Source organism: Cucumis melo, chromosome 10 (assembly GCF_025177605.1).
Source record: "Cucumis melo cultivar AY chromosome 10, USDA_Cmelo_AY_1.0, whole genome shotgun sequence".
NCBI classification, from domain to species: domain Eukaryota; kingdom Viridiplantae; phylum Streptophyta; class Magnoliopsida; order Cucurbitales; family Cucurbitaceae; genus Cucumis; species Cucumis melo.
In genome coordinates this window covers 15900967-15928854 of record NC_066866.1, presented here as the reverse complement: position 1 = coordinate 15928854, position 27888 = coordinate 15900967, and the positions used below count along the sequence as shown (strand labels likewise).

The 27888-nt window shown below is 34.3% G+C and overlaps 2 protein-coding genes across 2 annotated transcripts; both read right to left on the bottom strand.

Annotated features, from left to right (window-relative positions):
• Nucleotides 1-5025: 5025 nt before the first annotated feature.
• LOC103499108 (uncharacterized) lies at nt 5026-17443 on the bottom strand. The gene is made up of 15 exons (XM_008462003.3): nt 17295-17443; nt 16948-17075; nt 15719-16246; nt 14126-15343; nt 13706-14033; nt 13157-13412; nt 12854-13070; nt 12422-12774; nt 11757-12293; nt 10203-11400; nt 9685-10038; nt 8708-8945; nt 5789-8427; nt 5558-5685; nt 5026-5452 (listed from the first exon to the last, which is right to left on the bottom strand). Exons 2-15 carry the CDS (start codon nt 17056-17058, stop codon nt 5149-5151), a joined length of 8409 nt encoding a protein of 2802 aa, XP_008460225.1. The 5' UTR covers nt 17059-17075; nt 17295-17443; the 3' UTR covers nt 5026-5148.
• Nucleotides 17444-21063: 3620 nt separating this feature from the next.
• LOC127151164 (uncharacterized) lies at nt 21064-22825 on the bottom strand. The gene is made up of 5 exons (XM_051090585.1): nt 22585-22825; nt 22152-22396; nt 21675-22019; nt 21439-21588; nt 21064-21306 (listed from the first exon to the last, which is right to left on the bottom strand). Exons 1-5 carry the CDS (start codon nt 22823-22825, stop codon nt 21064-21066), a joined length of 1224 nt encoding a protein of 407 aa, XP_050946542.1.
• Nucleotides 22826-27888: the final 5063 nt, after the last annotated feature.

Genomic DNA, 27888 nt, shown 5'->3' with positions numbered 1-27888 from the left:
AATGCACTCAAGGTTAAGACTAAGTTACCTAGGTCACCATAATGAAATAGAAACTCAACTAGTTACAGAGTTACATCTAGTGATTACTATTTCGTGGTTCGGTCTTATGCAAACTCATTGCATAGGATATCCTTACTTGCATGTCGCCTACATAAATGTGTTCGATCAATGCATTTGTATCAAATACAAAATGAGTCATATCCATAATGTTTCCAGGATAAGGTACCTAGCCTTAACCCTATAGTACTATAGACCCTTTAAATTGATCTTGAACATTGATCCTTGTATGTCTCTACATACTGTTTAAGACTCATCAAATAACTTAGGATGTTAATTTATTGGATTTAGGTTATTATGACAAAACTAATAATATAATCAATAACACTCATTGAAATTATAATAATAAAACACTTTATTAATAACGGTCAATGTATTATATTTACTATCTACGAGTTTTAGGACATTAAACCCAACAGACTCCCACTTAGACTAAAACTCTAGTCACTATGGGATGTACATAATAAAGTAATCCTCAAACATTGGAAATGGTAAAATGTACAAGTATATTACATAAAATGTATATATACAAATACAATAAACTAGGGCATCCTCATACCCATTAAACATCTCCCACTTGCCCTAGATTACCTAATGTACATATCTCGTAGACTTAGACTTTCTAGATGACCCTCGAACACTTTAGCTATGGGAGTCTTGGTAAATGGATCAGTAATGTTATGCTTTGAAGCAATCTTGGTGACGATCACATCCCCTCATTGCAGAATCTCTCGTATCAGGTGATACTTCTTCCCTATGTGTTTCCCTTGTTTGTGGCTGCGAGGTTCTCTAGAATTGGCTACTGCCCCACTGTTATCATAATATAGAGTGATGGGTAAGTTCATGTTTGGAACAACTCCCAAATCATGTAAGAACTTCCTAAGCCAAACTACTTCTTTTGCTGCTTCACAAGCAGCGACGTACTTAACCTCCATAGTAAAGTCTGCAATGCATCCTTGCTTGATGCTACGCCATACCACAGCTCCCCCGTTCAGGGTGAACATTGATCCTGACGTGGACTTTCTAGAATCCTTATCGGTTTGGAAATCATAGTCAGTGTATCCTGTAAGGATCAAATCCTTAGCTCCATACACAAGCATGTAGTCTCTCGTTCTTCTAAGATACTTGAGAATAATTTTAACCGTCATCCAGTGGTCTAACCCTGGGTTAGACTAATACCTACTGACTATTCACACTGCATAACAAATATCTGGCCTAGTATAGAGCAATCATACATTAAGCTGCCCACAGCTAAGGCATAAGGAATACGTCTTATATCATCAACTTCTTGAGATGTCTTAGGACACTGTACCTTAGACAAGTGAACCTCATGCCTGAAAGGTGATAAATCCTTCTTAAAGTTCTGCATCAAATATCTAACAAACATTTTGTTGATATAGGTTTCCTGAGACATTGCTAGTGTTTTGTTCTTACGATCCCTTATGATTTGGATCCCAAGAACATATTGTACCTCTACCAAATCTTTCATTTGGAATTGGACTGCTAGCCAAGTTTTAACATCAGTTAGGTATCCCATATCATTCCCAATGAGGAGGATATCGTCCACATAAAGTACTACGAAAGCTACTTTACCTTTATTGATTTTTTGTATACACAAAGTTCATCAACATTTTGGTCAAAACCATAAGATTTGATCGCAGTATCAAACCTAATGTTCCAAGATCTAGATGCATGTTTCAACCCATAAATGGATCGATTCAACTTGCAAACATTTTGCTCCTGACTTTGGGTTATGAACCCTTCGGATTGAGATATAAAGATACTCTCTTCAAGATTGTCATTCAGAAAAGCAGTCTTGACATCAATTTGCCATTTCATAATCATGAAATGTGGCTATGGACAAGAGAATCCTTATAGACTTTAACATAGCAACAGGGGAAAAATTTTCCTCATAGTTAACCCCTTCCATTTGGCTTTTGCTACATGTCTAGCTTTGAAGGTTTATACATTACCAACTGAATCTCTCTTTCTCTTATAGATCTATCTACACCCTATAGGTTTTACCCCTTTAGATAGATCTACAAGCTCACACACTAAATGGAAGTACATAGACTCCATTTCAAGGTTCATGGCTTTGACCCATTAGTCCTTGTCTACATCATTCATTGCTTGTTTATAGGAAAATGGATCCTCAACACCATCATCTGGTATAACAACCTGAGTTTTAGTTAAACCCAAGTAACGATTAGATTGTGATACAATCCTCCCACTGCGTCGAGGCATTCTCAACAACTGAGAAGGATGAGACTGACCTGATGTGGTGGTTTGATCAACTCTTGATGAGGGACCGACTTTGTCAACAACCTTTGTTGATTCATCGGTAGCTTCATTTAATACTAATTTGCTTTGTGGTTTATGATCTTTCATGTAGTCTTCTTCAAAGAAAGTAGCATTTGTCGAACTATGTTTTCTTGTGGATCGAAGAATAGACCACTTCTTGTCTCTTTAGGGTAACCAATAAATTGGCATAACCTTGAACAAGGTTCCAACTTCTTGGGATTTGTCACTAACACGTGTGCTGGACAACCTCAGATTCTGAAGTGACTTAAACTAGGCTTACATCCTCTCCATAACTCGAAAGGTGTTTCAGAAACACTCTTTAAGGGAACATTGTTCAAGATATGAACTACAGTCTCTACTGCATACCCCTAAAACGAGCTAGGCAATTGAGCATAACTCATCATTGAACGAACCATGTCTAACAAGGTTCTATTTCTCCTTTCAGATACACCCTTTTGTTGAGGTGTACCAAGTCGGAGAGTTAGGATTGGATTCCATGTTCTATCATATAATCTTGGAATCTCAAATCCATGTACTCTCCACCTCGATCAGATCGAAGTATTTTAATCTTTTTACTTAATAAATTTTTAACTTAAGCCTTATACTCCTTAAACTTTTCAAGAGCTTCGGACTTATGCTCCATTAAGTATAAATAACCATACCTTAAATAAACATTTATAAAAGAGATGAAGTATTCAAAACCTCCTCTAGCTTTTACATTCATCCGACCACAAAGGTCTTAATGTATAAGTTCTAAGGGCTCTTTGGCTCTATAACCTTTTCCAGTAAAAGGTCTTTCTGTCATTTTTTCTTCAAGACAAGATTCACATGAAGGTAATGAATCATCTTCTAACTCGTTTAGAAGTCCATTCTTTACCAATCTCCCAATCTGATTGAGATTAATGTGACCTAATTTTAAATGTCAAAGATAGGTATTGCTATTTGGAGAAATTCTTTACCTTTTATTTTGAGTATTAGTAGTTTTAAACATCTCATGATTTAAAACTGTTTTTGCTTCATTAGGTCTTAATACATATAAGTTGTTTTCAAGCTTAACCAAACAAATATGCACACCATTCTTAGAAATGAACACTTCATTCAAGGAAAAAGTAATTGAGTATAATTGTTCGATAAGTGAAGAAATATAAATTAAGTTCCTCTTAATTTTAGGAACTATGTACAAGTTTTCTAAAAACAAGAATCTATTTCTTAAAAACAACTTGACATCTCCCACTGCACGAGCTCAAATGATGTCTCCCATTCTAACCTTAAGTGTCATCTCACCCTCCTCAAGCTACTTGAAGGAACTAGTTTTCTGTAAAGAAGAACAAACATGGTTAGTGGCTCCTAAATCAAGTATCCAGGCATTTTGGTCATTTTCCACTAAACATGTTTCTAAGACGAGTAAATCATATTTACTTTCCTTTTCTTTCTTTTTAGCAAGGTACTTGGAGTAGTTTCTTTTCCAATGTCCTTCCACATTGCAATGGAAACAATTCCCCTTGATGGCTACCTTAGTTTTCCTTTTGCCCTCAGCAGCAACAGTAGGATCTTTCCCCTTCCCTCCTTTCTTCTTCTGAATTTTCTTAGATTCAGAAGATGAAGGTGGAAACATTTACCTCTCCTTTTAGGAGGGTAGTCATGTTGTACTCTCTCTTGTTCATTTTCGCATTGCTGCGAAATTGAAGAAAGCTCTTTGAAAGAGATTTTAAGATATAGAACACTTGACTTTTCTTATCAAAAACCGCTCTGTTCATTTCTGCTACAATGAAGATGACTATCATGTTGACAACATGTTCTCTAACATACTGACCCTTTTTCATACATGCATTATAAATGTATTTAATAACCTCTTGTTTGATCTGAATGGGCAGTTATCCAAAAATCTCTCTGAAGGAGTCCATAGACGTAATTTAGTATGAAATATATTAGAAAGAAAGACTCATTGTATAATATCATATAACAAGTTAGGCTATTCTAATTGAAACTCCTTATGACATAGACCTAATTTAGTTAAAAAAAAAATTGCTAATGATGTAAGTGCTTCGTAGTTTATAACCTAAACGGAATTATATTAACTTAAAAGTGTACATAATGTCAACCACGATTAGTTCAATTTTTCAACTCCACTTTGATCTTAGGATTCCCTACCTTGTTTGAAGTCAGCCAAGACGACTTCATGGGAATGCATATATCAATAAGAATTTTCATGTTATCTAATTCTCAACTTATTAGAAAATTGATAAGTAATAAAACATGTAAGATTTTACAACTTCACCAAAGATCTTCCAAAATCAATTTTACGATGTTTTAATAAAAGAAAGTTAATTGAAAAAAGAAAAAGGAAAGTATTTCTGTTGGCCCATGATGGAATTGATTTGTAATATAACATAATCCAAAACTCATGTTTTGATCGAGGGTTTCAAATCCAATTTTTAACCTAAAACTAATTTTATTCTAATATTTTTCAATCCAAACCCTTTTTCTCACCATTTCACTCTTCACGATTTCACTTCCATTCCATTTTCAATTACTCAAATTTTTCAATACTCCTAGATTTTCAATAGTAATCCTAATTACATTCTACCTCTCCAAACAACCTCTTGAAAGTACTTTAATTTTAAGGTGTAAACATCCACATTGTCCCTTAGTTGTGTTGAAAAAAAATATCAAAATCACATTCAGATATGCTCTTTGAATATTTGTATTTCATTCTTAGTTCCATAGCATATTACAAAACAACTTAAAGAAAAAACAGTTCAATTAAGAGTATAGCAGTTGGATTCTCACTTATTTTTTTCGACTCTTGTTTTTCTTGGGCTTATTTTTTCCTTTCCCTTTTTGATTCATTGCTTGGGGCAAAACAGGTTCAACTTTCACAGCCTCCACTCCTCTGCATTCTTCAGGGCTCTTGTCATTGCAATCTGGATTGACAATCTCGTCTCCTTCAGCATTCTTGATACCCGACATCTGACCTACTTCCATTTCAGGATCATCGTTTAGTAGTTTAGTAAAAATAGACTCCAACTCTGTCCTCCTTGAATACAAACTCTTTGAAATCGATATCACCTGAGTTACATTTTCCTCGGGCTTGCTGATGTAAAATTCATTTAACAGCGGAATGTTAGCATCAACAGGCAATGGTAGAAGCAGATGGAAGTTAAAGCTTATTATGGAGAGAATGTATAAAGTTGGTTACCTCATGCTTAAAGCAGTAGAAAGCAAATCTAATTCATTAAGCAAGCCATCCACTTTTTCTAAAGGTATCTCTTTCTCTCCCATGCTTTTTGCAGCAGTTAAATGCTGAAGCCATTTATCCACATCCATCTGCAAGAATAAACCATAGAAAAGGTATAAGTAAATTTCAATTGGATGCTTCCACATAGTTCATACAATGTCAAAACAAATCTGACATGAGTGTTAAAATTACCTTGACTTTTGAGGCGTTCGACTGTTTGCTCTTTCCATCTATTTCACTCTCTACTGATGTCAAAGCTTCAAACATTTCCCAGAATCCAGCAGGCTTTGGTGAATTACCCTCATTTTCGCAATCAGATTTCATCTCCTTATATTTATCTAAAGCCAAGCTAGAGGATGGAAGCTGGGTAACTTCACCTGGATCACAGCCTTTTGATGATTGCACTTCACTGGTAGTAGTAGTAACATCTTGAAATTTGGGAGTGTCGGTTCGAATTTGCATAGTTTTGGCTTCCTTTGGGAACATAACCTTCATTATGTCGTTGATGGAGTGGCTGATCTTCAAGTTGACAAGGGTTGCATCTCTACATTTGAATTGCTTGCAATCTCCATCTGAACTCACAATTACCATTGGGTTTCCAATTGCCTTGAAGAATCCAGCAATCTTATTTATTTTCTCAGTTTCTACGTAAAAATTCTTTCTCCTAAGTGCATCACAAAATTCCAAGGGTAAACAGTCGGTGATGTAGTTGCGACCAAGCAAATTGCGGAGTACATCAAAGCAGATGCCAAAGTTGAGATTAAGCAAACATGTTACAGCAACCAATCTCCGCACCAAAATTGGGTAGTACTCCTTCAAGTTTGGATGTGTCTTTTTTGTCCAATCCTTTGTTGTCTTCACGTCCAGAAGAAAATGTTGCAGAATATTAGCCAAAAATACAACAGTTGGTCGAAAAGAATGTTGTGTTTGAGCTCCTAAAATGAAGGTTACGTTGGAATTTTCTTCCTGGCAGATGAGCCATTCAATAAAAGAGAATTTTGTAGTGATGAAGTATCCCTTCATGGATGATACCATGATCAAAAGCCTTTCGACGAGGTACATGAAAGAGAAAGGCGAAATATAATCTCGCTCTGCAACCCAATTAGCGTTGTACATGTCCCTTAGAGCTTCATGAAACCTCCACACTAGAGCCATTTCTTTTGCCAGGTTCCCTCTTGGCTCATTTTCTACACTCTTACTGTCGCAAAGTTCTTGAATGAAAGCACTCCAAGGATAATTCTCACGTAACCAGTTAAATATACTTCTACACAATTTCTTATCAAGTTTTCTAGATCCTAAAATCAACATTGCAACCCTTCCAATTTGGCCATAAGTTGGCCTAATTGTTAGCTGAACATTCTCCATGATAGTTTCGATCATCATATTCTGACAAACATCCGTAAGTCTTAGACATATTAAACTTTCCTTCAAAGAAACTTGACAATCTGGTGGGAAAAAATGAGTTTGGATTTCCCCAGTTGCCAATTTATAGAATCTAAGTAGCATCTGTTTATCATGATATCCGTGATTCAAATGTGTGCTCTCTAGAAGAAATTTTGCAACTTCAAACATGCGACTGAGAAGCCTACACAAAAGAAACGTGGTGAGCTGACTTTTGTTGGAGAATTTATAAAGGTAGTCAAATTTTTCTAAAACCTTCAGCCCAGAAGTACGTAATTCTGTAGTCCAATAGTTCTTGGCAAATAAATAAAATTGGGCAGCTTCAATAGAAACCAATTTTCCATTCCTGTGAACGAATCTTTCGTCCACATTTTTGGCCCAATCAGCATTTGAATTGAGCAATATGTGACTGTTGTTCAGCCTCCAAACACCAAAAAAATCTAAACAGAACTCATTGTAAGGGTAGATATCAACATCGTTCCCACCATGAAATGTAAGGCTCTCAAGGAGGCTTAAAATTCTATCTTTCCAGCAATTCCAAAAGTAAACCAAAGTTTCAACGGACACTTGGTTTTCCAAAACCACTTCTTTTGAATGCTTGGTTAGATCAGAAACTAGTTCATATTCCAAAGTGTATTTTGATGTATTCAAATGAACATCCAAAATTTTTCGAAGACATATCATTTCACCTCTAAAATTATTTTGGTTTTTAGTCGCAGTTAGATAACCAGCCAAAGCTTCCAAGCTATCGTTTTCATTCGATATAATGTCTGCTTCTGTGCATGTGTAGTCGTATAATTTTTTTGAATCATTTTCTGCTAAGGATTTGGCCTTCTTCAAAAGCTCTTCCTTTTGTTTAAACTGCTTCAAAGGCCAACCTTTGCTTCCGGGAGACCAGAGAGAGTTGGAAAGTACATATTGTACAAGAAGCTTGGAGGCGTCAATAAAATTTCCTGCCTTACCTAGAAGATCAACGACATGAAGTAAATCACCTTTTGACTTTGCAATTTTTACTGCATCCAAGAAGTTACCAAGTTCTTCTTCCAACAAAAGTAGCTCGTCAAGGCAATTCAAGGACTTCAAGAAATCACGCATCAAATCCACCGTTCGAAAACTTTTAACCGACTTCATCATGGATCTACTGTCTTTGCAGTAGTGAAAATGAAGAGCACATTTTTCTAGGAACTCTTGTTCAAGGTTCTCAATTTCCTTACTTTTGAATCCATGGTGATCACATCCAGCATCTTGTTTCCAGGATAAAATGTATTGCAAACCAATGTCAAACAATTTCCCTTCAGAGCAAACATTCAAACACGCAGAAAAGCGATTTTCTCTGGCATAAACATCGGCAGCACGGTCATAGCATTTTGCTAGATGAAAACACTCCCCTGCCCTTTCTAGTTTTCCACATTTTTCCTCAAAAATAACCCCTGCAAAATTAACATTTTACAGCTTCTTAATTACTACTGATAACCCTTACAGTAATCGTTATGAAAACATGACAAGAAAGGGAAGTAATTTCATTGTACAATGAGTTCTACCACCAACAATGAACAAACAACATAATAACCTGCCTCCTACATCATAAAGTTTGATTCAATAATGTTTAAAACCAAAATTTCTATTTGTTATACTTCCATGAACAATGTAATTTTTCTAAAACAAGAAATTGGTACACCAAATTTTATGAGTAGCAAAGATTGTACTTACCTGCCCTTTTAAACTCTCCAATATCAAAAAAGCATTGAGCAGCAGAATCAGCCTTTCCAATTGCTTCGTATATTACCGCTGCTTCCCTGAGGATTGAATTAGCTTCTACAGGATTGGCCTTAAGGATATGTTCTGCAAAAGCTCTAAGACCAGAGGCCTTGGATCTTTTTTCCCAATAATCATCTTCAGCTCTTTCAAAACACATTGTTGCCATTTTATAGTTGCCCTCGTGGTATAGCTGAGTAAGAGATGAAGAGATCAGATTTCAGGCAAGTATAGAGTCTAAATGGATCTCTAACAACCCCTTGTGCAAGAAAAACAACTTATCATACAGCAGCAAGCAAAGATATATATGCATGACTTTGAAAGATAATTCTCACAGTGAGTGTTGTATGATTTTTTTAGTTTGATTTTTTCTTCTTATAAGTCCTTTTGGTGAAAGAAAATTAGGGTGTATTCAGAAGCTCTATCGCAATAAGTGCTTTAATGAAAATAACTTTATTCATATAGAGTACTTAATAAATCAATTTGATGTTTTGTTTTAAGATTTTAAGAAGTGATTTTCGCCACCTTAACACTTTTGTAATGATCGAGTATATATTTCTAAGTTTCTAATTCTTTTTTAAAAATAAAATATAAAAAACAATTTGTGTTCGGAGCTTCGAAAGAAAAATTATGTGTATACAAAAAAATATAATAGAGGGGGTGTAAAGAGAGATTTTGAGGGAGAAAAACATATTTAAGCACATTTAACAAGTGTTTTCAATAAGTTAAAATTTATTTAAGCAAAGTTGGAAGTAATGTTCAATGTATGTTTTTCCATATAGTATTGTGGAATGAAAACAAGAGAATTAATATTAGATAAATAGATATAAATACTCAGTGACCACCTTAAAAAGTACAATCAAAGAGTTCCATGTAAATTGCATCCCTCATGATATCTTAACATCAATAGAAGAAATAGCAAATATACTGACCTTAAACCCTTGTGACCTCCAATCCTCCCTACTACTCGAAGCTACCATAGATTGAGCAAGGGAATCATTCAACTGTTGAACTTGCACCACACATTTTCGTTTCCAATAATCAAACAGGGGTTCAGAATGCTCTCTTGTATCCTCGCAAAACCATAGTCTCTGCCTCGTACGAGTCACCGCAACATACAATTGCTTCAGCTCAGAGCACAAACTGTTATGTTTTGACTTGCTAAATTGAGGGATAGACTGATGTAAGTTGGAATCTAGCATGCCTAGCTCCTCCATATAATTGTAAATAACCCTCCATTTGTTTTTCAAAGGCGAGGAACCAAAAAAGTTGTATAACAACACATCCTACAAGTAGAAGCATTAAAAAACAAAGAATTTCAGATCAAGGGATATTAGATAATGAGACTTCTACAGTCTAGGTAATTTCTGACGTATCTTATTGATTGGAATGCAAATTTACTATAAGAAATCCCATCAGATCCATAGTAAAATATAAAAGATCTTTTTACCTGAAACTCGAGTCCCTTGCACTCCAGAATGGTAAGTACAAGTGCTTTCTTTCCAACAATATTAAAGATCTCTTTTTGGGCAGATTCATCACGCACCAATATTACCTGCTCGGCCCCAAATCCTTCCATACTCCCAACATTCCTTCTATTTCCAAAGATCATTTTAATTGCATTTTCATTGTTTCCACATTCAAGCAGCACAGGGGATTCCCCAGAAATACGACTAGTCTCAGGCTTCAAAATGTCAATCGATTGTGGGAAAAAATGATAGAGAAGATCAATTACACTTTGTGATAGATTAAGAACTCCAGCATGTGTTCTAAAATTTTGACTCAAATGAAATATCTCTGAAATGTGACCTTTGTCTTCTCTTTCACGACCTCCACTCCTTATCTGTGGTAATACAAACTTTTTGTAAAACAATGATCTTATATCCTGGAACCTAAAATCAATTCCCCTGGCAATTGTCTGAGCTGTATCACCTGAAAAGACAAATCCTTCTTCGACGTTTCTGCAGACATAACTGAAAAGAGCAAGCTGACTCATGCTCAAATCCTGCACTTCATCAATGTAAATAAAATCCATTTCATCACCCTCATATCCTTGAGTTCTAAGGCGATGATGGAGGTCAATAACAAAATCACCCAGATCAAACTCTCTATTTTCCATCTTCAATTTCTCATAACTTTGGAAGATCTCATAAATTGTCTCTCTCTCCTGCCTAGTTAAGCTGGATGTTCGACAATGGGACAGTAAAAGATAATCCTCTTTACTTAATTTTCCATCACTTGCATCAATGGCTCGAGGATCCCCTTTTATATGTGAAAGAATCTCAGTGAAAACCCTGGAGCAATCTAGCTTTTTTGTGAGTTGGGTATTGAAATGAGGCCAATAAGAAGAACTAAAACGATCATACGTAACTTCATTTTTTCTTATAAAAGATTGCAATGCAATAGATCTTGAACCACAAGTTTGACCATATAACAGTTGTCTTGCATCACAAAACCTCTCAAAATAAGAGTTGCATAAGGTTCCATCCAGCATCATCAAGAACTTGTAGAAAGTTATCACAAGTGGATATGACTTCGTTGTAATATTAGCCAAGGAATCAGGGACATCCGTGAATTGTGCTTCTAAGTCATCCATATTTTCCATATCAAATGCAGTTGTTCTCTTAGTATCCCCACCACAAGCATGGCTGTAAATGATAGAGTAACATACATTAAACTCGAAAGTAAACTGAATTTTTTCAAATCAAATAGAATATCAAATTAAACAGTGCTACATTGTACTTTTATCAAATTTAAGAATACCATTGTCTGAAATGATTCAAAAGGGAAATGGCTGTATTTGATGTTATCATCCGCATTTATGTCTTGACCAAACAATAATCTAGTACTACAGAAACAAAAAAATATCGAAACTCTAACTTGTTACCGCGTAATTAGTCCTACCAAAAGAATTTCATGCAAAGAAGGGAGAATATTAATGTTAGACAGACAGGGAAGACAAAAGAACTGATAATAGCAACATTTTCTGTGTTTCATTCACTACCTTTTCAAGTGAGCTACATGCTGTCTAACAGCATAACAAAGTTTTGGACTAACTGTCAGGAAAAGCTGCCGTAAAACAGCTCCATTTTCCGCTGCTGGAATATCTGAAATTTCACTTTTTTGACCAACTTCTGAACTCACACCATCCTCAACTCCATAGGATCCTGCAACCAAATAATGCAACTTTTCCTTCTGATATAACTTCATGGTTAATACAGTTGTTTTACCAGTTCCAGACCGTCCAAGGATAAAAGTGCTTCTGGGATAAAGAATTATATCTAGTTCTTCTTCTGTTACTTCAAACGGAAGGTCCAACTCAATGCCATCTCTATCCGAAAGCAAATGGCTCACCACACCAAATGATAAGGAGTAAAATTTCATCAGTAACAAGCTGTCTTTGACCTTTGAATTCTCAACATAACTTCTGCCATCATAAGCAGTACCTTGTAAGTTGCCCCCATTTGAATTGTCAACATCACTCTTGTATCTTACAAGCTCTGACATAAATGCCCAAGTTTTGGGAACTTCCAAGAAATCCCTATTCATGAAAGAAAATCCAAATAGTTAAGAAACCATTTTGAAGAAAAGCACTGAACCTTTTAAACAGAAACTTTTTCTTATTAACAGTAAAAGAGGATGAGATGCCACCATAGAAATCCTACATACCCATCATAGCATATTTCTTGACAAAGATTGACGTATTCATCAGTGTAAGAGCTGAATATATTGTCGAGATGTTTGACCAATTTTGAGATATCCTCCAATGGTAAGACATCCCAAATTCTCAAAACTTGCATGTATGCCGACTCTTTTACTATATCAATTGAACAAATAACATAGAGGCGCTCGACCTTGATTTTCTTCAAAATTCTCGTTGAACTTCCACATACCAAATTTAAATCTCTTGTTTTCGGCCTCCAACCATTGGAAAGTTTTAGTAGAAGATTCAGAACTTTTTTCTTCATCTCAACTGCAGACAATTTCTTGAATGATTTCAGAAATCTATCACTGAATAGAACCTATACATGTAAAAATAAGAGACAGTGATAAAGTAAAACAAATAATGAATACTAATAAGAAATTTGGTTGGTATTGAACCTTCCATCTTGCATTTCTGAAAAGAATACTATCTCCTCTCAATAAATCATCAAGTTGGTTGAACTCTTTCTTTACATCCACTATTGCTTTGGCTAGGTTCTCATCATCATCAGCATCAAAGAAACAGCCACGATCCTTAGCATCGCAGACCAAATGAGCCCAAGAAGACTCACTATTTGACAAGGTTTTATCATTCCCTAGAATCCACAGGCAATATCTGATGCATATAATGGGCAGTAAGTATTCTCCAAATATAAGATAAAGCGAATATAAACTTGCAAAAAAAATTGTAATCTACATTACCTAGCTCTTGTAAGAGCAACATTTGTCCTTTGATCACAAGATAAGAATCCAACAGAAGAACCTCTATTTGATCTAACGGTTGAGATAATGATTATGTCTTCCTCACCACCTTGAAAGCCATCAACAGATTTCACCTTCACCCAAAAGCCATCAAGTTTATCATACCTGTGTCCAAGTTTATCTCGAATAGTTGCTACTTGAGCAGAATATGGGGAGATAATACCAATGCTGAGCTTTCCTCCTGAGTTTGTCCATGCTGTTACAACAGCGATGAAACCAAAATTACATACTACAGTCAGAAAATTGATTTCTTCAAATCATTCTATAGTATTTTTCATCTATACTGTTCATATAATAGATTTCTTCTATTCATTCATTTGTATTTTTCGTCTATACTTTTCATATAATTAATTTCTTCTAATCTACTATGCTGATTTCTAACTTTTTCATAACACCCTCAAAAGGTTGTTTATCGTCTAATTGATCATACAATGGAATTTTCTACTTTTAGAATCTTAAGAGTCATTCAAAAAGTCAATATAGGCATACCATTGTACAAGCTTTGCACAATTTTCAAAGCGACAGCCACCTCAATCATATTCTTTCGACTGTGTCCAATATCATCTTTCTCTTCTTTTCCATACTTTATGTTTATGAAAGAATAGGGTCCAAACATAAATCCCAAAAGATAGTTCTTCTGATAGTTCGAACTTTGAACATTAGGACCGTCCAAGATCTGGCTAAAATAGAATTTCGAATTTGGAAAGAAACTAATGGATGGGTGCATTCTGTACTGCACATTGAGAAGGTGTCTAGGGTGGCCAAGAGAGCTAAACCGTGCAAATAAACTTCTTCCAAATCCAGCATTGTCAGCAAGCTTTTAATGAAAGTAGTAAAAAGTTTAGAACTCAAGTTTAGGAAAGGAAAGAGTAATAGTTACATATAAAATGTTAAGCACACATATTCTACCTTGCTTTCAACCATTGCAGGTAATTGGCACTCATCACCTATGAGTATAGCATGCTTAATATCTGGAATTTGAAATGCAATGATTGACTCACACTCTTTCAACTGTGCTGCTTCATCAATTACTAATACTTTGAAAGAAGGCATCGACTCAGAATCTAGCCTATATTTATAATGTAACCTATATGAGCTTGAAGCAGTGGAAAAGACCAAGGAAGCGTTCTGAAAGCAGAAGTGCTCGATCGATAATCTGTTTATGGCCCTTGGAAGCTTAAGTGCTCTTAAGGAACAATGAAGAGATTTCAAACCGGATAAGCAACCACTTCTTGCCATGTCAAACAAGCACGCAAAATCGGTGCATGTTGTAGGGAAATCTTCACTTACAACAGAACGTTTAAAAAGATCCTCAAGTACATCAGAAACAACAGATTGTCGAAATAGTAAATCTTCAAAACAATCTAATGATTTAGAAAGGGAAACCAAGTCCTGCAAACCAAGCTTCAAAATGCATTTTCTAGGTAAATGAGTACTGAAGATTGCAAGACACGTTCGGAGTTGAGATGCAACGGACATAAACTTCTCTCTCGCAAATTCAAGAAAAGATTTACTAGCCACCTTAGCATCTTTATCTTTCCTTATGCAGCCTTTTTCATCAGTTTCTTTATCATCAAGGCATTCTTGTTTAAGTGCATTTTCCAAGAAAATGTTGTACTGAGAAACACAATCTTCAAGAAAATCAGTCATGGATCCAAAGCAATGCCTCCAACCAGTGAGGGGGCCAAAGCACTCCAGAAGTTTTTGAATTCGATAATCCAAATATATTTCTTCAACGTCTGAGCCAAGTTTGAGCATCTCCTTATTTCCAAATAAAAGAATGTCTCCAAAAGAATAATATAAACAATCTGGTCCATATTCTATTTCATGTAACTCCTTGACCAAATTAAGAACTCGGGTGGCAACTTCCACGATGGCAACATTTGTCGGAGTGACTATGATAGTTTTGCATCTGTTCTGCATTAGATTTAAGAGCAACACACTAACTGTCTTCGTCTTCCCTGTCCCTGGTGGACCCCATATAAGGTCAGCAGTAGGTTCATGCTCAAAATTTGTTTTGTAAAGGGATGACAAAACGGCTCTCTCTTGAGAGGCATTCAAGGATGAGAGAAAGCTGGCATTCAAATTTTGATACAGATGCCTAGACGTGTCAAAATTTTCAGCATCCTGTTTTTCCAAATAAATAAATAAACTCGTGAGATCAAACATTTGCTTTATACAGAATTCACAAGTCAAATTGATCAATTTTATTTAGGTATTTTTAGATTAGGAAAAAAACAAAAAAAATATTAAAAGATGGCAACTCTTCATAAATTTTGAGATAAAACCATTTGTCTCTCTTGCTCGCTGCAATTTCCAGTCTGATGAGATAGTTTATTGCAATCTTCTTATAACATGACAGAATACTCTGTTTCTATATTCCCTTCTTTACGATTTTTTCCTTATTTTCATTATAAAAAAACAAAACAGAACAAAACTTCCTTCCATTTCGTACCAGAAAACAAATAAATAACTCAAAAATTTACCAGAAATGTCACTCACCATTGAATTGGGGCATAGAATTTTACTGATAATCTCTGAATTCACATTCATGTGTAATGCATTCCATATTCTTTTGCTCGGGAGTATATTAAACAAAAAAACCACAAACATCGATTTCTCGATCATCTCCAAGTTCTGTACTTTTACTTTAAATGAAGTGGAGGAGAGATCATCTTCTGACATTTTATGAACAATGGCTAAACTCCAAGATTTTCCCATTCTTTGTAAATCTGAAGGAAGTTCAGGTTTGACATCTGCCAAAATAAATACATCTCCAGGAAAAACTTCATATGGCTCCTTCCCAATTCGGTCAAATTTGTTCTTCCATCCATCAACCTTGCAGTCATATAAACCGGTATTATACGGCTTACACTCTACCAAATAACTCACTTCAGCACACGGTGCAGCCGATATAACATCCATGTCCATGCAAGAACAAAGCTGAGCTCTAGTCTCCTCTAGTAAAGGGTTGATATATGACCCAAGATAACTCTCAACAGACCCAAAAGTATCCGGAATCTTTTCAATCTATCAATATATATATATATATATAAATCAATCAACGAAGTATAAAATCAATAAACTACTTTTAAAGCTAAAAAATCATTTGTAGTTGTGGGTGCAGCTAGCTCTTCATGAGGTAACTATATGAATTTTCAAGATACAAGAGCCCCTAACCAATTCAAAACATAAGTGGAAACATAGTTCCAATAAAGGGAACATGGACCATATTCTTCTCCAATCTAAGTTTTGTTCATGTTTTGAATGAATTCAAGGACATATTCAAAGAAATTCTAACCATCAGTAGGAATGGTTTGTGGAAGACTAACGGTTCATACAAGGTAAATCTTCTAATCAATAATTGGGCTAAAGAAAGAAATATAATTTATTTAGTATATTTTTATATCTATCAAGATGTTTGCTTCTTTTATCTAAAACTTGATCCTATTTCCATGGTAAAATGTTGATTCAACAAAAATGATGAACCAGGAAACACATTCAGAATGACAACTCGCCTTAACTTTTTTGTGCTTACGAAGTAATTTAGTTAAACTACACAATAAACGAAGATAAGTAAGTTAAACAGCGAAGATTATCATCAACCAAATAATTAACGAATGTAACAAGTCAACATAAAAAAGAGAACCCACAATGCATCAAATAAGAAAAGAACAAATGAGTGGAAAGATAATAGGTTTAAAGAAACCAAGCCATTAGAGAAAAATAACCTTATCTTGGTACAAATTTTCATTGAAAATATCTTCAAGTGACCAAGAAAACAAAATATCAGTCAACCCCAAATGGGTCTCCATCTCCTCCTTCTCCTTCATTTCATCCATGCTCCTTGCTGTTCTTTCTGCAAAAACCAAAATGCTTTTAAGAAACAAAACCTTTCACTGAAAGGCAGGAAAACCACTAATAACCAAATAATATCTCCATATCTATACATCATTTCTTCAAGTGAAAGAAAGGAAGAAAACATAAGTAAAAGGTGATGACTGAGAAAGGTACAAGAGAAAAAAAAAAGAGAGAGAAAAAGAGGAAAAGGGTATGTGAGAACAATCAAAATCCGTACATATTTTGACTTAGAAAGACCCAAGTCTTTGTTCTTGTTGGGTTGTTGTTCATAAAAATGTAATAGAGTTCGAGGGTTTTGTTGCTTTAGAAGCTCTATTGTTAGAAGCATTTGTTTGATTTTCCCGCCTCCGAGAAATGGTACGAAGAAGTAAGTAAAATGAAGCAGACGATGATGATCGGGTCGTACAGTGTTTTTATTTGTACGATCAGCCAGCGGTTTCTTCGCCAAGAAGAATTTTCTTACACAGTCTTTGCATGGTGTTTTATTTAACTCTTTTGTGTTATTTGTGCTGTATTATTATTTTTGTATTTTCAAATATTAGAAAAATATTGTTTTGTATTTTCAAATATTAGAAAAATATTATTTTTTGTTATTTACATTTTGTCTTTTACATTGTTTCGTAGATGTATAATATTTAAACAAGTAAATAATTTCCCAAAAATAATGCATGTATGTATGAAAATTAAAAGAAGAAAAGTAAAGGATAGCATAATTCCATGTTGTAAAATAATACTTAAAACTATTAAAACTTCAAACGTGACTCAACATACAAAATATATAATGATATTATATGGACCTTGTCCCATTTTAGTTGGAATCCGACCATCAACCCAAATGTTAAACAAAATCTTCTAATAATCAAAATTTTTTTCGTCCAATAATAAATGTTTTGCTTCCCTTTTTCCTAATTCTTTCTCTTAACAAAAATATGATATTGGGTTTTCCCTTCAAACAAATCTAATTTCTTTTGACTAATGCAAATACCAAAACGGTTCAAATTCCTTTTTTGTTCTGTACAATTTATATTAATTATTTATTTAATCACATTTGAAATTTAAATGATAAGTTTCATTTTCTCCTTTTATACTATAGGGTAAATTTATTTCCTATAGTTTGAGAAAATAGAGTTTAAATTTCATTCCTATAATCTATAATTAGAATTTAGTTTACATATATAGAAAATCCTTTGAGACCATGTATGAGAGAATTTTATTAAAATAATAAAACTATTCGTGAGATTTCATCAAAATAAATTTTAATATTTTTTCAGAAAAAAAAACATAAAGTTGTAATTAAACACCAATATATATAATTTTCATTTCAATGTTTCAATTTATAAACCCGGATAACACCAATTAGGTTGCTCCCTGATATTCATATTTAGTCAACTAAGGAAGCTAATCTTTTAAGTAAATAAATGCACATTTTTGTAGAAAATGAAAAAATAACATAACATAAAATTATGATATTTATACTCAAACTAAAAAAAAATTCAATTAAAAACATACCCCAAACTAGCAAGTAGCAAGAGGTACAAAATTGGTTGAAATTACAAACTCAAATGTACAGTAGGCAGAGAGATAGAGATTTGGAAAGTACCTGAAAGTGGAAGACTTAAACTCCTTATGAATTTATAGGATAAAGCTTAAGAAAGAGTTGTAATTTTTACATATATATATATATAAGTTTTCTATTTCAATTTGTTATTATTATTTAGTAGGAAATTGGATACATGGGGAAGTGGAGGGGACGAAGTGAATATTTAGAAACTTTTGAGTTACCACAACATAATTGGCACGTGGCAGCTGATATGTAGAGAGGCTTCTCAAATCTCTCTCTCTCTCTCTCTCCATTAAAATGTTAAATGCTCATTTGTTCTCCCACGTGGCGGAACAATAAATTGTGATGATATAAAACTATTCTTTAACGGTACATTATATTATCCACCTATGCATTTACATAGAATTGCCTAAATTATACAAAATACCTTCAAATTTTTTAAGTTTTATTAAACACTTCAAAACTACCCATTATTACACACTAAACTTTTAAAAATAACCTAAAATTTTGTATGAGTTCAAAAATATTGTTAGAGTTACTTTTACTACGTGTTTGAAATAAATACATGTACAAAAGCTAAAAAAAAAAAAAATCTATAAGACTTTTTTTTATTGTTTTTTTAGTCCCAACAACCTATATTATTAAAAGTTTGAAACTTTTTAGTGTTTTTCTGAACCTATAATGAGTGTTATTATAGAGTATGAAGATATAGCTTATATATGTTGCTATAGAAATATTTGATACTGTTTTTTATTAAAACGATAATATGTTTATATAGCTTAAATAATGTGCTATATTTAACATACAATAGCATTTTCAATGCTATAATATAGTATTTATAGTTGCAATTGTATGTTATAGTAATGCTATTAAATCATTTGCAATTATTATAATAATTATAATATAATCTTTTGATAGCATTTCATTTTTTCTATAACTGTTGGCTACGAAAGGGTTAACTTTTTTTCTCAAAAATAATTTTTGAATTAATTTGTTTCTAATAAATTTTAGCTCAAGTACTCAATTTTAGTTAAATTTATGTACACACTTCATAACACAAAATACTAATAACTTTCATTCATAATCTATTAACATTACAAAATAAAGTATTCAATAATTTCTTAAAATAAAGTTATTGTCTAAATGATACTAAGGTAAATAAAGTATTTAGTGAATGTACCAACAACATAAGTTAATCCTCAAAATACAAACAAAATTTACCAAATGTTAAAGATTATATTATCATGTGACTATGATACCATCATTGGTTATTTTTTTCTTATTCTGAAAAAGCAATGTGAGAGATAATCAATTAACCCTTCAGTTAATTCTAAAGTTAATAACTTTAGTAACAACTTAAGGGATAGCAGAAGAGAATAACACAAGATACTTTGGTAACCCAGTTTGGCCAATGTTATCTACGTCTAAGGGGTTGCGCACAGCCCTGATGAGTAATTTTTATTAATATTCACTTAAGTCAAGGTACATCAATACAACATATTAAGCTCAGTTTAATTATATGACTTAGTAGCATGTGTCTCGACTTCAGACTCCAGGCTCCCCCTGAATGCACGAATCACTTTTCTTCATGATGTCTAACTTCAGGCTCCCCCTAAACACATAAGTGAATAGCTCCGACGATATCTTTATACTCTACCAAAGATCGCAGTAACCACACGTTCCACTGTCTCGTCTTTTACGTTACTCATCAATAGACACAACTTCGATCAACATATTGATCTTATAGTCATAAGATCATAATACCTTTTTAGTTCCAGCAGTTTCTGTGAATCGCTCTTTGAAAACCTTCAGTCGTAGATCGTTCACCTCTAGTCCCTTTTTTTTCCTCACGAATAAAGTATCTCGACGGCCTATTTATACACATAACAATCGTATGTATAAATCCTTCTTTTTTTAAGATAATTAATAAGATTCCTAAGATAATGGGAAATCTTTTATCCTTTTAAATATCTTTATCTTTTTAAGATTAATTAATCCATTAATTAAAAAGATATTCTCAAAAGTCTTTTAGACAAAATCTCCAACAAACTCCCCCTTTTGTCTAAAAGAACTTTCTTTTCTGGTTCAACACAAAGCTTCCACAAGACAACTGTTGAGACTAACAGATGATAACAAGTCATATCCTCCTTCTTATATTAAAAAATTCGCACACCACAAACGATTAACTAAACTTATTCATTATTTCAAAAGAAAAACAACTTCCACATAACAAGAGGCAGAAGTATTAGTAGGAACTACTTCTCCCTTAAAACAACAAGAAGAACTTCCAACTAATCAGCAAAAAAAAAAAACACACATTTAAAAGAAAAACAATCAGCCAAAACAACCAACCAAGCACCCTGCTGCTGTTACTCCCCCTTTGAACCAGAAAAAAAAATAACATCATCCAGACCCATGTCCTCTTCTACTGGTAGATGGGGCAAAAGCCTTGACAAATGAGAGCATCCACCTCTAAACGACGTCCGAACAATAGATTGATAAAAGTGGACAAGGCTTGAGATTCAACAGCAAGTGAATTAACAATACGAGAAGTCAACTCCCCATCAACAAAGAAACCTTCAGCAGACTCAGCCCAATCACTTGTAACGAAGACGCGTGGCCCACGAGACAGATGCACATCTTGATCAATATCAGGCACATGACTGCCCTGAAAAAGTCTGTAACTGAGAGATAAGGTTTTAGGATCAGGTCCAGGAGCATTTGATGCAATTAGCACGACACCATTTTAGTGGAGTAGCAGACTCGAGAAAAAACGTGACAGAGCAATTGGAACTTTTACCCCAAACGATCCAACATGCCTTAACAGCTGATTATATATAAAAGCACTTGTATCCACTTTATTGTCATTACAAATTTGATACAGAAAAGTTGCCAGGGCTGCAGATACACTGGAGGCATGAGAGGAAGGGAACCAATTAGCAATATCAATCTTATGCAGAATGGCATATTTAATGCTAAGAACAGGGCAGGGATTCCATTGACAGGCCACATAGACAGGGTCCCACCAGATAATACAGAAGCCAGAACATTACTAGAAGGAGACGATGGAGAATAGTCAATATCAACAACATTACCTAGAAACCCGTTAATCACAACAGGAAAAACTACAAATTTGAATCCCCTAACATGAACCGTATGATAATCTGGGCTACTTGGATCATTAAATTCATCAGGTAAGTTGACTATAAACTCCCTAATAAGATGAGGATAAAATGGACCAGCATTCGAAATAGTTTTTGCTAAACCTGTTCTGCCAATGAGGTCTATGATACTCATGTAGGATTGATGTTTGTCAGAAACATTTACCTCATTAGCCAATCGTCGCTGAACCACAAATTTCCAACGCTGAACATTCTCCTCCTAATGAAACGAGATTCCATCAATGGGAACAGATGGAACATTTGAGGGAATCTTCTTTCTGTCTGTTTTGGTGGTTTTATTGCGGCGATTTTGTTGTGATTTCCTCTTGACTGGCTTTGGTACAACCGGGACCTTAAAAGAACAAGGTGGAATAGTAGGAGTATCATCAGCATTTGTGGGAACTTTATCAGTGCACACTTCAGGGTTTGAAGGATCTACCTCGTTCTCATCACTTAGAGCATCGGGTTGCTCTTCACGTGCAACAGAAACATCACCAGGAACATCATTAGGAATAGATGCATGGACATCATCAGATGCAACGGGAAGTGACGGAGAAGGGAGGAAACGCACAAATGGCCCAGGTTGAACTTTAGAAGCTGGAGCAATACCCAGAGTAGGAACAAATACTCCCTCAGTTGACGAGCTTTCTTGAGACTACACAGACGCAGAAGGAGCCGCTGGTATCTCAACAGTAGCCTTTAGGACATTAGTCTTCTTCAACAAGCGAGCCAAAGGGACATCATCTAGGTCATCGAAATCCATGTCAGTGAGATGAGCCTCAGACGCGCTTGGCCTAGCTGTAGCAACACATCAGAGCCAACTTCTTCTTGCACTAGCTTATGAGAACTTTTGGAAGTATCATCCTGTGATTTTTCTGAAGGAAGACGATAGGGCCTTCGTGGGGGAGTACTTTTGAACCGACGGCTACACATTCTTACACCATGCATGGCTCCTTTTGGGCTTGAAACTTCATGAACTTCTTCAGAGGACTTGCCAGCATAAGTTCCCTTACGAGTGTTCACCATTGTCAATTCAACTCAAAAAAACTTGACTCAACTAACGACCTCACAACCGATTATAAGAAGATGAAGAAATCTGAAGTTAAAACGTTCAGCTTAAATGATCTGGAAAACTTCTTAAATATTCTCTCTTACCAAGGAGATCTTCTTCAAATGCCAAAAAGATAGTCATTATTTCCTATTACGGCGTTGACACAACCATTATTACAGATCGTGATAAAATGCTCCATCTTTTTAGCTAATTAAGGAGTTAAATTTTACATACTCCTAATCTGGCGCGCAAATGCTCAAACGTGGTTGCATCAAGAGGTTTAGTAAACATATTTGTCAATTGTGAATCGAGCGAATATGTTCCTGTTGGATTTTATGTCTTAAAACTCGTAGATAGTAAATATAATCAATTGATTGCCATTAATAAAGTGTTTTATTATTATAATTTCAATAAGTGTTATTGATTATATTATTAGTTTTGTCTTAATAACCTAAATCCAATAAACTAACATCCTAAGTTGTTTGATGAGTCTTGAACAGTATGTAGAGACATACGAGGATCAATGTTCAAGATCAGCTTAAAGGGTTTATAGTATAGGATTAAGGTTGGGTACCTTATCCTGTTAACACTATGGATACGGCTCACTTTGTATTTGATAAAAATACATTGATCCAATGTGTTCATGTATGCGACATGCGAGTGAAGGTATCCTATGTAATAAGTTTGCATAAGACTGGACCACGAAATAGTAATCACTAGATGTAACTCCGTTAACTAGTTGGATTTCTATTTCATTAGGATGACCTAGGTGACTTAGTCTTAATCTTGAGTGTATTATGAACTCCTGTTTGCGAGGGATTGTCCTTTGATTTGTACGGGTGAGAGTGGCCAAATTGCTGATTCAATATGCTTATCATTTTTGGGACAAGACCGAGTGGGGAGCTGGAAACATAATCACACAAGATGGAATTCACTTCTTCCCACCTTTAAGGTAAATAGATAAGTGTTCCCTTAAATGGTGTCTCTGAGACTTGAACAAAGGGCCCTACCCTCTCTATGGCACGAGAGGGTTTTCTGTTTAGTGGTTGGACCATAAACAACTTGTTCATTAGAGGAGCACTGGTATTTAAGGACTAGAGGTAATCTAGGGGTAAAATGGTAATTTGACCTAGCTGGTGTTACAAACACTTGTGAAGGACTAACTTACTGGTATTGATCTATATCCGTGGACACAGAAATATATCTATAGTGAGAAGAGTTCAGTTGTGAGTCTTTAGTGGAGTATACACACAGTTAACGAATATTGATTAATGTAGTTAATGAGTTTAGCTAATTAATCTCATATCATTGTAGCTTTGATCTATAGGTCCATTAGGTCCCCTTCCTAGCTCATAAAGAGTAATGAGATTTATTTATATTGGTTGTAATTTGAAATGTTCAAATTTACTTTGGGAATTAATATAATGTATATTGATACATTATAATATAAAGTTTATTAGACTTTTTTATATAAATTTAATTTTGGATATGATTCAAAATTAAATTACGAGAGAATAAAATATTTGAATAAGTTCAAATATTAGTTTAATTTGAATTAGATTCATATTAAAACTATAAGTTAAAATCTAATGTGTATATGATACATATTAAAACTATAGGTTATGAGAGAAATTTATATTTGAATATGATTCAAATTATGGATTAAATTAAATATAAGATATTTAATTTAGAAATTAATTAATTGGATAATTAATTAATAATTTAGTTTAATTTGATTTAATTAAATTTGATTTAATTAAATTAATTAAATTAAAACTATCGGTTATGCGATAGATATTCATTTAAATATGATTTAAATGAAAATATTAATTAAATATGATTTAATTAATTATTAAATTAATTAATTATTTAATTAAATTAATTAATTAATTTAATATATATATTAATTTAATAATTATTATTAAGTTAAGACAGAACGTGGGTGGTTTTCCCACGTTCCCATTTATTATCTCCAACTTCCCACTTCTTTCGTCAGAAGAAGTGGGAATTCTTTGCGTAACAATCACAACAGTGAGTTCTGCGAAGAAGACTCTCCATTATCTCTGAAAAAATTCTCTCCATTCCCTTATTCCAATTTTGGTTCCCATAAACCATCTCAATCAGAGAATAGGAAGGTTTCCAAGTGGTGGTGCCCCAAAATTTGGTGTTTGGTAGATTCAGAGTCGTCAACGAGCGTAAGTTTTTTCTTCTCTGTATTTTTTCAAAGCATGTTTAACCATAAATTTTTTTTTCTATTTTTTGCCAATGTATTGGTATTTTTAAGGTTCCAATTAAAATTGAGTTTCTGTATTTTTTCTGCTGTAAAGGGTTTTCATCCCTCAGTTCCAATGTAATAATCTTATTTTCAATAAGCTCTCTAATGAAATGATGTCTTATATCAATATGCTTGGTTCGACTATGTTGAACTGGATTTTTTGATATATCAATCGCACTCATATTATCACAGTACGGAGTCATAACTTCTTGGGTTATTCCGTATTCATGCAACATGTTTTTCATCCATATCAATTGAGTACATCCACTTCCTGAAGCTATATACTATGCCTCTGCTTTAGAGAGAGATACACAATTTTGTTTCTTACTAAACCATGAGATAAGATTGTTTCCAAGAAAGAAACATCCACCAGAGGTGCTTTTCTTGTCATCAGCAGAACCAGCCCAGTCTGCATCACAATATCCCACCAATATAGAGGTTGTATCATAGGAATATAAAATTCCAAAGTCAGTTGTTCCGTGAACATACTTGATTATTCGTTTAATGGCTGTCAAGTGAGAAGTACGAGGATCCGACTAAAATCAAGCATATATTCCAACAGCATAGGCAATGTCAGGTCTGCTTGCCGTTAAATATAGGAGACTCCCAATCATGCTCCTATACAATTTGTGATCTACTTCTTTACCATTAATATCCTTGGTAATTTTAACATGTGTCGCAACTGGAGTCCTTTTGTGTTGAGACTGATCCAGACCAAATTTCTTGACTATGTTTTTGGCATACTTCTCTTGAGATATAAATATACCCTCACTTCTCTGTTTGATCTATAATCCCAGAAAATAAGATAGTTCTCCTACCATGCTCATTTCGAATTCTGATTTCATTATGTCAATGAAGTTATCAACAAGTGCTTTAGGAAATCCCCTAAATATAATATCATCAACATAAATTTGAGCCACAATGAGATCAGTGCTGGTTCTATTAATAAATAGTGTCTTGTCAATTCCTTCTCTGGAATATCTTTTATTACCCAGATAAATTGTTAAGCGTTCATACCATACTCTAGGAGCTTGCTTTAGCCCATATAGGGCTTTATGAGCTTGTAAACATATTGAGGAAATTCAGAATCAACAAACCCTTTAGGTTGTGCTACATAAACTTCCTCATTCAAGTACCCATTCAGGAAGGTGCTCTTGACATCCATTTGATACAATTTAAATTTGTGGATACAAGATATACCGAGCAGAAGGCGAATAGCTTCAAGTCTAGTAACAGGTACAAAAATTTCATCAAAATCAACTCCTTCTATCTGGGCATAACCTTGAGCCACCAAACAAGCTTTGTTCCTTGTTACACATCCTGATTCATCAGTCTTATTTTTAAAAACCCACTTAGTACCTATAATATTTACCCCGTTAGGTTTAGGAACCAAGGTCCATACATTGTTACGCTTAAATTGAACTAATTCTTCTTGCATGGCGTTTATCCAGTATTCATCCTTAAGTGCAGCCTCAACAGAAGTAGGTTCAATTGCTGAAGTATAACATAAATCAATGATCATTTTTGAATAATCTATTTTGTCCTTCTTCCTAGTGGTGATTCCAGCAGAAGGATCACCAATAATTGAGCTTGACGGACGATTTTTCCAAACATGTGATGAAGGAATTGGTAAAGTTCCTTCAACTACTGCTTCCTTAGATGTATATTTGGAGCATAAGTTAGAATTAGTTGTCTCAATATCAGCTTTGGATACATCAGCAGGTGTAGAAGTTGGAGCTAGAGTCACCTTAGGTGTTTCGTCTTCTTCATCATCAATTTTCTTATTAGTATATTCAGAATCATTGACCACAATATTAATTGTTTCCATAACTGTTTCAGTTCTATTGTTGAAAACTTTGTAAGCTCTGCTGTTTTGTGAGGATCCAAGAAATAGACCCTGTTCTGATTTAGCATCCCACTTTCGATGATATTCTCTGTCAGCAAGAATATAACAAGTTCTTTCGAAAATATGAAAATATTTAACATTAGGCTTTCTACCCTTCCACAGCTCATATAAGGTTACATTACTTCCAGATCGAGTAGTGATTCTAATGTGAATGTGGCAAGCTATGTTAATAGCTTCTGCCCAAAAATGCAGAGGTAAACTTTTGGCATGTATTATGATTCTGGCCATCTCCTGTAATGTTCTATTTTTCCTTTCGACAACTTCATTCTGTTGAGGAGTTATAAGAGCAGAGTATTCATGGTGTATTCCTTCAGAATTACAGAAATTATGGAGATCTTCATTTTTAAATTCTTTGCCATGATCACTTCTGATTCTAAGAATTTTCACTCCTTTTTCTTGCTGCAAAATCAGACATAAGCTAATGCAGACTTTGGGAGTATCAGATTTGCCTTTCAAAAAATGAACCCATGTGAATCAAGAAAAATCATCTACAGCTACAAGCACATATTTCTTTCCACCAAGACTTTTCAGTCTGCATTGGTCAAAGATCCATATGTAGAAGTTCAAGGACTCTATTTGTGGAACATCCCTTTAGGCTTTTGTGAGATGCTTTAGTTTGCTTCCCAATTAGACAATCTCCACAAAAAAAAATTTATATTTACATCAATATTAGGAACACCTATCACAACATCATTTTTTACAGCCCTATCTATGCTTTTCAAGTTGATATGTCCTAACATTCTGTGCCATAACCAGGTTTGATCTTCTTTAGTCGAATGACAAACTTTTGAATTATTGGAGATCCAGTGATAGCAGTTATCCACTTGCCGACTACCATTCATAAGACTTTGATTACC

Bases quoted from the DNA above. Each gene is read 5' to 3' on its own strand.
- LOC103499108 (XM_008462003.3), bottom strand. From the start codon at position 17,058: ATGGATGAAATGAAGGAGAAGGAGGAGATGGAGACCCATTTGGGGTTG. The intron at 16,247-16,947 runs GTTATTTTTCTC...ATATATTGATAG, and splicing joins AAAATTTGTACCAAGATAAG to ATTGAAAAGATTCCGGATAC. The intron at 14,034-14,125 runs GTAGAATATGTG...TTTCATTAAAAG, and splicing joins CTGCAATGGTTGAAAGCAAG to CTTGCTGACAATGCTGGATT.
- LOC127151164 (XM_051090585.1), bottom strand. From the start codon at position 22,825: ATGGTGAACACTCGTAAGGGAACTTATGCTGGCAAGTCCTCTGAAGAA. The intron at 22,397-22,584 runs GTCTGAGGCTCA...GTATTGCTCCAG, and splicing joins GCTACAGCTAGGCCAAGCGC to CTTCTAAAGTTCAACCTGGG. The intron at 22,020-22,151 runs GTCCCGGTTGTA...TCGTTTCATTAG, and splicing joins TTCCACCTTGTTCTTTTAAG to GAGGAGAATGTTCAGCGTTG.